At 42.2% G+C, this 12,388-nt stretch overlaps 1 protein-coding gene across 1 annotated transcript in view; it reads right to left on the reverse strand.

The window, feature by feature from the left end:
• Positions 1-3,708: 3,708 nt before the first annotated feature.
• CD38 (CD38 molecule) overlaps positions 3,709-12,388 on the reverse strand; it is a 36,549-nt gene continuing 27,869 nt past the window's right edge. The window contains exons 5-8 of the mRNA XM_007167331.2: positions 10,584-10,657; positions 8,281-8,373; positions 7,841-7,927; positions 3,709-4,540 (exon numbers count right to left, since the gene is read on the reverse strand). Coding sequence (XP_007167393.2) covers positions 4,486-4,540; positions 7,841-7,927; positions 8,281-8,373; positions 10,584-10,657 — 309 coding nt within the window. The 3' untranslated portion in view covers positions 3,709-4,485. The remainder of the gene's footprint in view (positions 4,541-7,840; positions 7,928-8,280; positions 8,374-10,583; positions 10,658-12,388) is intronic.

The raw sequence follows: 12,388 nt of genomic DNA on the forward strand, positions 1-12,388 counted from the left end.
TCTCTTCTCTGCAAGTCTGCATGGTGTATCAACATTTTAAATGTTGTTTCACACTTACATCCCTTATTAAGAATCACAAATTTCACTATGTCATCACATAGACTCTTGGAAAGTCTCAAGTGAGTTTTCTTAACGGAAAAAAGGTGTGTCATCATGTGATTCTCCAAGCTGAGATTCTTGCTGGAAAGCAAACAGCACTATTCCTTCTTTGATGTCTCCGAGGACAAAGAGGAATGGGTGAGGGTTTTCAGGTCTTCAACAGACTGTGAGTTTGGACTCCTCTGGGCATCTATTCCCGCCTCTGCCACTCACGAGACATACCCAGGATGACGATCCATCCTCTCTTCCAGTTGCCCAGCTCACTTGACCTTGGGGTGGGGTAGGTTAGAGGATGTGTTGCCTTTGGAAGTCCATCTCCAGCTTGTTTAATTCTTCCTCCAAACCCATAGATAATTATTGCAGGTTTTTTCCCAGCTTCATTGAGGTATGATTGACAAATGAATATATATTTGAGGCATACAATGTGATGTTTTGGTATATGTGTACATTATGAAATGATTATCACAATTAAGCTAATTAACATATTCATCATCTCACATAGTTATGTGTGTGTGTGTGTGTGTGTGTGTGTGTGTGTGAGGAAAAAACTTGAGATCTACTCTCTTAGAAAATTTCAAATACACACACGGTATTGTTAACCTTCGTCACCATGCTGTACACTAGGTCTCCAGGACTTATTCATCTTACAACCAAAACTTCACAACACCCTTTGACCAGCATCTCCCAGTTTCCCCCACCCGCCAGGCCCTGGTAACCACCATTCTACTTGCTGTTACTATTGATATAAATTTGACTTTCTTAGATTCCACATATAAGTGAGGTCAAGCAGTATTTGCAGACACAATTGTTGTTAAAAGAATGATTCCACAAAGTCCTTTATTACTCATTTATTATTTTTACAGTATAACTCATTTATATCTGTTATAAATATATTCCAAACTGGAGATTCACAGATGTTAATGAACTTGCTCACTGCGTCACTTGTCTCTTAATCCCACTACCTTGTGCTGTTTGCACTTTGATTAAAGGATGAAAAAGGCAATGTGAACCCATGTGAATCAAGTTCAAGGATAAATGCTGTCAGGGACCAATTCCAACCCTTCTGTGCTTTGTGTGTGTGATCTGAGGGCCAGCCAACCACTGCCTCTCGGGGTAGCAACTGACTCCCTGATGGATTGATAAAAAACACATATTAAAATGATGACTCATGTAGTAAAAATAAATTGCTTCATTATTTTTAAAAAACTGTGAGAAAAACGTTAGGCTAACATTGCATTTATAAAATGCCTCTTAAAGTTATACTCTAGGTTTACTTTAACATTTTACTTCATACAATTTTAATTTGCCATACAGAACATTTATCTATATACATAAGTACTTGCCTTTTAAAAACCCACAAAAACAGAGTCATTCTGTGCAGTACAGATTCTACCTGAGATGCTCAAGTCACAGTCTTAGGAGTTGTTCTTAGGAGGAATGGGATGCCAGGAAGTAAGTCAACATGGTTCCTGCTGCATCCCTTCCATCGGGGAGTGTGCACTTCTGGCTTGAGCTTGTTTCCAACAAGAGCTAAAATGCACAGAAAGCTGTCAAGCCAAAGAAAGAATGTGTTTTGCCAAAATATGTGATATATACTTGACTTTGTCTGCCAGGTATATAAGAGACCCAGATGTGGCATGAAACAGGTCAACATAATCAGGGAGATGGAGCTAAAGAAAGACCCACTGAATGTGGCATCACTGTGGATTGAGAGACACTGTTTTTTGTAACACAAAAGTGTGTGTACACATACACACACTTGTACATACATATGTATGTATGTGTATCCTTTCAAGTATCAGAACTGTATTTGAAAGTGTGCCTCAAATATTATAAGTTCATAAACCATTACAAAAGGAAAATAGCCTTTAGGAGTTGGAAAAGGGAAATTAGGTTCTGGGTCATTCCCATACTCAGCCTTTGAGTGAGTATGATGGTGGGTACAAGTTGGCATAGTAAGAGGATTTCCTAGAGCAAACAAGAATAAAGTGGGGAGACAGGGCATAGCAGGTTTATGAGTAAAATATGAGGTTCATAAGCAATCAATAATTCAGTAGAGATGTCACTTATAAGAAGAGGGATATGGAGGATCTATTTAGATATGTAGGCCAGAAAGTCCTTAGGGCTAGAGGTGCATGGTCAATGGCAAAGGTGCAAAATTGGAACTACAGAGAGAGCGGAGGGAGGGATGAAACATCATGGTCATGAAGATACAAAGGTGTTGCAAGAAGAAAATAGCACCTCAGCCCCAAGCCACCTCCAGGGCTCCTCAGGGCTCTCTGCAGTATCGTGTGAAGCCTTGGGACCAGCCTCCTCTTTGGTCTTCACTAGCTTTGACCTTAAACACTTAAATGAGTCTTCTTGGGGGGAGATTCTCACAAACTGATTTTTACTAAATCCATTTCATCTTTGAAAGGGGACATAAAGAACAAAATTTTCCTAACACAGGGAGCCACTTCATGGGGTACCCTGGTGAACAGGAAGGTACGTTAAAGGATCCAGAACTCAGCAAGCAACCCCAACAATAAGGCAGAGTCTTGAGAAGAAAACAGCCCGCTTACCCAGTGGATTAGCAGGGAGCTATTTCTGAAGACATTCTACAGGTAGGCAGGAGGCAAGCCTGAACCTTAATCAGAACTGGTCCCTAGTATCCATTCTCATGTCCAGCCAAGACTACATCCCACAAGGATGTGCCTAAGTGGAGAACAAGCTGTAGCTGTAAGGGCTGCTGAAGGAAACAGGATTGTCAACCAGGGGCAGGCAGAAAGGAGCCAACCTTGGTTGAGTGATTTCTTACATATGAGACACTATGCTAGACTGTCAATTTTTGTCATCTTTTTTGGTTCTTACCTCATTTTGATGAGGGTAAGTTTATAATCCTTATTTAAGTGACAAAGAAGCTGAAGTTCAGAGAGGTTAGGTACTTCATTCTAGATCACAGAATGATGCCAAAATATGAACCCAGAAATGTCTGACTCCAAAATTTATGCTGTTTTCAACAAACCTAGTGGGTTCCCTGAAGGATTCTCAAATTAGCTTATTAATTCTTCACTCAATGCATCTATGTTTTAACCAAAAAACTAGAAAATCTCCAGATGTTTAAAAATTAAGCAACACATTTTGAAATAACAATTAAATCTGAAAATATTTTTAACTAAATGATAATGAAAAGAGACATATCCAAAAATTTTAAGAGCTGCAGCTAAAGCAGCACTCAGAGAAAAATTTATAGTGCTAAAATGCACATATAAGAAAAGAAAATGTACTGAAAAATCAATGATCTAAACTTCCATCTTAAGAATCTGAATAAAGAAACCCAAAGAGATTAGAAGGAATATCTATATCTCTAATAATAAAGAGAAAAGCAAAACCCAAATAAGTAGAAAGAGAAAATCAACAAAGTTAAATGTTGGTTCTTTGAAACAGTAGTAAAAGTGATAATCCCCAAGCAAGACTAATCAAGTAAAATTCAAGTGAGAAATAAATTGTCACATCAAGAACAAATATATATATTTTAACTGCCCCCTACATAAATAAGACACTGAGAATGAGGAGGAGAAGGAAGAGGAAGAGGACAAAAAAGTATCTGTTTTGAAGCCATCCAGAAAATCACATTTCAGATTCTATTGTATTTAATTTAATCCAACATGCATTTATTGGAAGAGAACATAAGCGCTGTCCGTCTGGTTTTGTCAGTCTAGAAAGGGAGAGCACATGAATTTTGGAGTTGAATAAAGCTGAGTTCAAATTCATTCTCCACCTTGAACTAAATGTATGATTTTGGGAAAAGTATATAAACTCTCTGAGCTTCCTTTTTCTCATTTGACAAATGGGGGATAATACTATCAACCTCATAGAGTTATTGGAAGGATTAGAGGTAAAGCACCAAGCACGTGGGTAGTTTATATCCTACAGAATATTCTTCCCAACATGACCCATAACCATGGCATTTATAGTTTATCTGTAGGAAGGGTACAAAAATATATCCTGAGACAAGGTCATTCATTTGGAAATGTAACCTTTTCTGAAAAGTCTGGGCATTTACTTTTCTTGGCCTGCCAATAAGAGGCTTGGAGTGGTCATTCTTCAACAGAAAGGATGTTACCAACATATTAATAACATAAAGCATCATATGAAAATTAAAATGAAATAATATAAAATTGCCACTCTAATTTTATACAATAATTAATTTTTCTTGACTATTAGGAGATTGAAATAAAAACTATGCCAATAACATAAGTTATTTTAAGACTTTAGAGGAAAAGGCTCCCATCTCCGGTATTGATATTATGACAGAATTCCCCCGCATCCTCAGCTTTCCACCAGCGTGTCTCCTGAGTCGTGCATGTTGATGTATACTGCACGGCCTCAGCCACGCAGACTGGCTCATCTGCAAGATGAATCCTCAGGCTTTTTCACACACTGAAGAAACTTGACAGAGCTAGGGCGAGAAAGGAAAAAAGGAGATCAAGAGGCAGTACAATACACCTATGGTCAACTCACCAATGAAAGAAGCCCCTTTGTTAACAACAAAACTATGCATGGACCACTTAGCATCCACACAAGTTTCTTTCCTGCAGTGACAACAAGGAGAAAGGTCAAGTCCAAGAATGAATGACTGAAAGTACAGCCCAATTTAGCTTCATTTCACTTGTAAAGCCATAGAAATAAATAACTGATGTTTGATGATAATATGTGGAGATGAAAATGTCTGGCTCACACAAGTCACAGATACGTGCTATGAATGTCAGCTGATAGTCAGGAAGCAGCAGAAGCAGCAACCTAAGAGGAGGGACCTCCATATTTTCTGTTGAGGATTTGCTTTCTCTTCAAAAACTTCCTGAGGAAGTGTTGGGTCTAAGCGTCAGGCAGCAAGAGGTCATAGACTCTCTGGGAGATGGCTGGCGGCCATCAGCAAAAGGACCACAATCCTTGGCACAGAAAGAATCCTAGATAAGTATTAGCAGATGAATGACTCTCACTTTCATAAAAATCAAATAACAAAGCAACAGGGTCCAATGGGAGTGGTTAGCACATGGAGGAGAGGGGTGGATAGCAGGGTAAGTGGTTCCTTAAATTGCAGCTGAATCTGATTTTGTTAAATGTGAGTCAAGAAAGAGAGCGAGAGCCTTAGAAGCAGCTACCAGTACCCCTGGATTTCTAGGATAGGCCATCTCAGGCTCGTTTCTAGCCAACTGTCATGACCAGTTGGGTATAGTGGCTCTAAGTAGAGAGTCAAGCCATCCTCACCAATACAGTGATCTGAGATTCCCCACATAAATATATTCTAGGAGGGAAAAGTATCTTCTTCCTTAAGGAAATAATGCTTCTGAGAAGGAATCTTTAGAGGACTATTTAGGATTTTTGAAGCCACCGTTGCTTTACAGTAAATGAAGAGAATAGGAAGACATTTCTTAATTAGTCTCTCATTTATTGGGAATTCAATTTTGGTAAAGGAGCAGCAATTGTGCTGTTAAGATAATCTCTCTCCAATAATATATAAATATCCACATCCAATGTTCCAATAAAATGGACACACTTGTGATATGTTGGGTAACACATTGAGGATAGAGACAGAGTATCTTGAAATAACATAAAAGGAGAAATGCACCTTTAGGGTTTTTTAATATGCCAGTAGGACACACTAGCCAGAAAAAGCATTCTGACTATTTGTTATTTTTAAAGTAATCCAAAAAGTAGTCTTTTAACTCCACTGGTTAAAACATATCTTAATAAATTCTGGGGACATCCCTGGTGGTGCAATGGTTGGGAATCCGCCCGCCAATGCAGGGGACACGGGTTCGATCCCTGGTCCAGGAAGATCCTACATGCCACAGAGCAACTAAGCCCGTGTGCCACAACTGCTGAGCCTGCGCTCTAGAGCCCATGAACCACAACTACTGAAGCCCGCACGTCTAGAGCCCGTGCTCTGCAACAAGAGAAGCCACCACAGTGAGAAGCCCACGCAAGGAGGGAGCCCGTGCACAGCAACGAAGAACCAATGCAGACAAAAATTTTAAAAAGAAAAAAAAAAGAAAATCTGTGTATATTTTATAAAACTGAGTGTGTGTATGGAAAACATGACTTTAAGGATATACAGCCATATGTTAATCGTGTTTGTCTCTGAGTAGTGGGATTTATTAAAAGGTAATAGAATCAGTAGAAGGTCTAATCCATGTAAATGTAATTGCAATTCTGTTTGCTTATTAAAAAAATCGCACTGAAACAGCGGGACAAATTTGGCTAAATTGGAAAGCATGTTTGGGATGGAGTGATTTAAACTACAGTCTACATCTATATCCATTACATTCACTTTGGGCTCCCCTAGAGACTAGCAGCTTGCAAAGCCACAGAACTCTTAGACACAACAAGGGGTCCTGGTAATTCAAGGAGGCATGCCGAGTATATCATGACCTCATGGTTGGAGAAAAACAACAGTGATTTCAAATATGATCCCCAAGTTTAAGGTCACATGAGCTGGTGCTCTGAGTGACAGGTGCTGGCTTACAAATCACTTCTTCCTAGGTGGGCCACTATACAAGCCCAGGTGGGAAGGTATGCTTAATTATTCTTCCCAGGTGGAGAATGAATGAGCTTACCCAGAGCCTGCAGTTTGGGCCATTCATTAAAAAATGGGGAATGCTTAATGTAAGAAAAGAGATAAAAGAGTGTTGGGGATGACTCATCTACATTCCCCAATCTTGTCCTAGGTTTTAGCGTTCCATTTTCTCAATGCAAAGTATCTTTGAGGAACTTAACCTGGTCAGATGTCTGCCATGTTTCTTTTATAGTTGTTCCTTTGTTCTGTTTGTTTTCCCATCTAACTGCTGTAGAAGGCTTCTGTTATTTTCTGGCAGTTTCCAGAGAGAAGCCAGCTGACTGATGGGGAATTCAGGTCATTTGAGAGACAAAGGCCTCAGTGAATGTTCTTTGAATCTGTCCTTCCGTTTTTCTGACATGGTTGGTGGGAAAGGGAGGTGATAGGGAAGTGATGGGAAAAGTATCCTAGCGTTTCAGCTTCTACATTCTTTGAGAAAAGTTTTCTCTCTGCATCTGTCTTGTTCCAAACTATCACATATGGGAAAATTTCCAAAGATGCTTTAAGCAAAGATCCCTGTCTCTATTAAGTATTGGCCACAACTTCTTAAAAATAGTGAGCGGAGAGGGGTCCCAGTTTTGATAACAGAGTTGCCCGTGACTTTAAAAATATATACCTGTCTGTAATTTAAACTTTTCTCCAATAAACATGTATTACTGGTAAGTATTTTTTTTAAGATTTTACATTTTTTCATTAGAAAATGATAAAGCTTGGTAAACTGCCATTTGGCAACTCACCAAGTGTTAGGCATCTACACTGAGACCCAACTAAAGAAACCTCACCTGCAAAATTATGCCAAGTCACAAGGATTTTATAAATCCTTTGCATATGGCAAAATGTGCTTCCACTCCTCTGAAAGCTAGGAGTTCTGGGTCAGGCCTCTCATGTGGGAAACCAGGAAAGATGCCCTCAAAGTCTGGGTCAGCTTTACAGGAAAATAACTGCTTGAGTCAGGTGTGGAAGGAAGAGGAAGAGGAGGGAAGGTGGACAGCAGAAGGCCACTGGCTGGAAACACCTTCTGGGCTGAGCTGGGGGATGAGCAGAGTTCACCATAGGTCACCACCCAGATCACCATCAAGGCCCAAGGGAAGATGCCTGTGGATGGCAAGACAGCCATTTCTTCTTCAAGAAGACATCAATTACCTGTAGTTATCCTGGCAAGTAAATTTGATATTCCTTTGCTTTATAATCCAACTCAGATCATTTATGGAGGAACCTGAGCATGAGTCACTGGGAAAAAAAAGAAGAAAGTGTTAAAATAACAAGAGCTCACAAACACTTCCTGAGTCTCTTGGTTTCTTCCAGGTAGCAGGTCCTGGTCAAGGTCCTGGGGTAAAGAGGTGAAGCAGAGGTAGCTTCTAAGAGCTCACAGGTCAGCAGGGGAGCCAAAGGTGTGAACTAGGTAGATACCTACCATGGAAATAAAATTAAGAGACTGTTGGAATGGGGTAAATGTAGAGTAAGGCCCCATTCATTTCCTGAGCCAGTCCTTTCTCAATGCATTCCTGTGACTGTGGATTCTTTCATGGACTGATTCCTGAAATAACCCTGAGAATATATGGGTACAAGGTAATAACATATACCTGGGAAATTTTCCAAGGTCATGGATCACCCAAGCCTGTAGCATATGAACCTTCATTGGATTCAAGTTATGGACTTCCACGCGTCCAAAAGTGCTAAGATGGAAGAGACAAAGAACATTGTTAACCCCAGACTAAATTTTTCAGGCATCCACAGCCCCTGTGAAAAGCCAGCGGGCGGGGTGCCATTGGTTAGAACTTACCCTTTGGATATGAACCATGATTTGCATTAGAATCAGGCATCTTTACTCATTCAGTGTGACCCTAAATGAGTAAGATTCTCAAAAGAAGATTCTTAATCTGTACATTGATGTTGATTCTTTAAGTACTTGCTATTCCAAGAGTGGGCCTTAGACCAATGTAATGAGCTCATTAGACCTGCAGAATCTCTGCCCACCACCACCTGCTGAATCAGAACCTGTAGCCGAACAATCTCCAGGTGATCTACTCACTCTCTGAGTTTGAGAAGCACATCGTTGAAAGACCCCGATGTCCTGCTCTAACCCCAGCCTTAAACTCTCTCCATTAGTCTCTACCACTCCTGTTACAAGTACTTGGATCCCTAGTATCAGATTACAAAATTCTGGAATGTTAACACTTGTACCCAAAAGCCTACAAGGTTGGGGTCAGAAGAAGACAGAAGGACAAATGCTTCTTGGTGGAATTAAACATTAAAAGAGGAGAGAAGGAAAAGTAATTTGGGGCACCTGGAGTGCCTGGGGCACATTAATATATGCTCCCTCCTCTCAATCAGACTTATCCAGGGAAAGACTGAAGAAGAGAGACTGGAAAGGCAATCAACGTGGTAAAAACTGTAAGTACAGAAGGGGGTTAGAGAAGGAAGGCATGAGTGTGACCAGAGTCAGTGGTTAAAGGAGTGGATGTGGAATCTAGAAAAATGGTACAGATAAACTTATTTGCAAAGCAGAAATAGAGTCACAGAAGTAGAGAACAAACTTATGGTTACCAAGGGGGGGAAGGTGGGGTGGGACGAACTGGGAGATTGGGACTGACATATATACACTACTATGTATAAAATAGATAACTAATGAGAACCTACTGTATAGCACAGGGAACTCTACTCAGTGCTCTGTGGTGACCTAAATGGGAAGGAAATCTAAAAAAGAGTGGGTATATTTATATGTATAACTGATTCACTTTGCTGTACAGCAGAAACTAACACAACATTGTAAAGCAACTATAGTCTAATAAAAATTAATTGAAAATATGGGATTTCCCTAGTGGCACAGTTGTTAAGAATCCGCCTGCCAATGCAGGGGACACATGTTCGAGCCCTGGTCCGGGAAGATCCCACATGCCGTGGAGCAACTAAGCCCGTGCGCCACAACTACTGAGCCTGCACTCTAGAGCCCACGAGCCACAGCTACTGAGCCCGTGTGCCACAACTACTGAAGCCTGTGTGCCTAGAGCCCATGCTCCACAACAAGAGAAGCCACTGCAATGAGAAGGCTGTGCACCACAACGAAGAGTAGCCCCCACTTGCCGCAACTAGAAAAAGCACATGCAGCAACGAAGACCCAACGCAGCCAAAAATAAAGTAATTTTTTAAAATTAATAAAAAATAAAAAACAAAGGAGAGGACAATAACTGATACCCATCCAGCACTTTCTCTGTCAGGCACAGGGCTCAGCATTTTTCATACATTATCCCAGTTTATCTTCATATCACCATCACCTCCTCAGGTACATACATACTACAGGGGCCCTGCTAAGGTCACATAGGTAAGATGTCATGACCTCTGGAGTCCCCGCTTTTAACCACTACAATAAACCGTTGACACTGTCTGCAAAGAGGTAATGAAGGTCAAACGCCCAGCAGAGCTCCTGCTGTTCCCAGTAGTAGACTTACTGCTGACTTGGGATTCACCCCGTCCAGGGAGGAGAGAGGAGTCAGGCAGATCTTCGTGGATGGTGAGACTTTAGACAGTCAGAAGGAAGGAGGGGCCAGGTCATATGGGGGAGCAGTGTGAACAAGGGTGGAAAATGGGCAGGATGGAGTGTCATGGGAGAGAGAGCTGAGAAGATTATAGCAGGCGTCGTAAAGCCCAGAGGGGAGCTGGACACGTGCAAGGACCATTAGGACTTGGAGGATTTTAAACAATGGAGAAACCAGACAAAAGTGTTGACTTAGAAAGACAAAGCTCTCCATAGAATACAAACATTTTACCTTTTTTTAGCCCAGATTCAGTACTGACCTTCAACATGAAAAGCATATTCTTCTAAAGATGAAGTAGCCAATAGGAGACTGTGCTAACCCTTACAAATAGGATGCAAAGAAATAAGTACCTCTTTCCATCAAAGGCGTTACTGATGGATCCATTGAGCACCACCTGGACCACACCACAGGCATTTTCTGCAAACTTAAAAACAAAAACACCATGCCTCAGCATGCAAACTTAAGTGCCACGCCCCAGCAGTTCCATCCCAAACAGCTCTTAGCATCATCTGGTGAAGGAGGAACGGCCTGTATGGCTCTAGCTTGGTCAGGCCAGAGCTGTGTAATTTTCATCCCAAATCATTGGAGGGATTATGCTTCCCATGAGAGTTCTGCAAGCAGTTGCTCCAATCTGTGTCTGAACAATGAAGTTCAACATCATCACTGCTAAATTGGTGGTTCAGAAGGTGGAAGTCCAGGGACCTCCCTGGCAGTCCAGGGGTTAAGACTCAGTGCTTCCAATGCAGCGGGTGTGGGTTCGATCCCTGGTCAGGGAATTAAGATCCTACGTGCCGCGCAGTGTGGCCAAAAAAGAAAAAAAAAAAAAAAGGGTGGAAGTCCAGATGGGTAAGAGCAACATAATCCCTGAAGGAGGAAGATAAGAGCACTTTCTGGGGGCCACGCACTGCAGACACTGCACTTGTCATTTAGTGGGAGCAGAGTAGACACTTAAGGAGTAAAAGAACTGAAGGAAGAAAAAAGAAAATGCCAAGAAAAAAGAAACTGTGGAGAGATGGCGACACTGAAGCCTGCAAAGGCATAAAGGGAAATGGGGAATGAATGAGTGGATATTTTTGAGCAAGGGGTTTTATTCCGCTGGAATCTTCCCTAGGCACTGGGGAAAACAAGATGAACAAAACTAAGCAATACACTCGTTTCCTCCAGGAGGCCCATCCAGATCCCTGGGACTACCTCAGGTCTCCTTCACACATTATACAACTATACCGCATTGTGAGGTTGAGCTTAACGTGGGGTCAGCCGCCGGTACCAAGAGTTCCGTGAGAGCCGTGAGCCTGGCCATCCCGCTCGCCACTGCAGCGCTGGAGCCTCGCAGCTAGGGCACAGCACAGAGCGGGCGCCCAGGGAAGGTCCACGGACGGAGAAGAGGGACGGAGGGAAAGAGGAGGCAAGAAGTCCAAATACTCTGCGATGGAGAGTATGGAAGAACCCAGGACAACAGAAGCCAAGTCCTGAAGGATGAATCGGATTCTGCCTGGTAGAGGGTGAGGCAGACGCAAAGCAAAAGGCCCAGGAGCTTGCGAGAGGAGTGATCCTTGGGGGAAAACTCCAGTGGATGCTGAGGCTGGGTAGATGAGTTAGTTCACAGAGGGCCATGAATGCTTTGCCAAGGAATCTGGCCTTTACTCCGCGGGAGATAAAACACTACTGAACGATTTGAAAGGGAATTGCGAAAATCCTGTGCGGTGTCTATCTTTCTCCTGGGGGTGATGAGCAGAGGACAGAGGCCCAATTACTATCAATCACAAGCGCTAACCCAACAGAATGGGTGTCAAGCACTAACCCTGCCCTATGTAAGTCTCAGCAGCCCCCGCAGAGTAAATCTTGGGTCAGTTTGCCCCAAGGTCACGTCACTTGGAAGCAAGGAAATGAGACGGGGTGGGGGGGTGGAGGGGGCAGGGGGGAATCCAAACCACCAAGCAGCACTGCCTCTGGTGTCAGAAAAAGAAAAGATCAAGTCGGATGAAAGAAGCCCATGTATATCCATCTATCTATGAGAACTTGGCCAGGATAAAGGTGCAGTCCCAGGGGAGCTCACAATGGTAGAGCGTCTTCCTTCATTTTCCTGTACTCCTGGCCCCAAGGACAGTGTGAGGAACACAAGTAGGTGCTTGACACATACAAAATGTGACTTGGC

This window comes from Balaenoptera acutorostrata, chromosome 5 (genome assembly GCF_949987535.1).
Source record: "Balaenoptera acutorostrata chromosome 5, mBalAcu1.1, whole genome shotgun sequence".
Lineage (NCBI taxonomy): Eukaryota > Metazoa > Chordata > Mammalia > Artiodactyla > Balaenopteridae > Balaenoptera > Balaenoptera acutorostrata.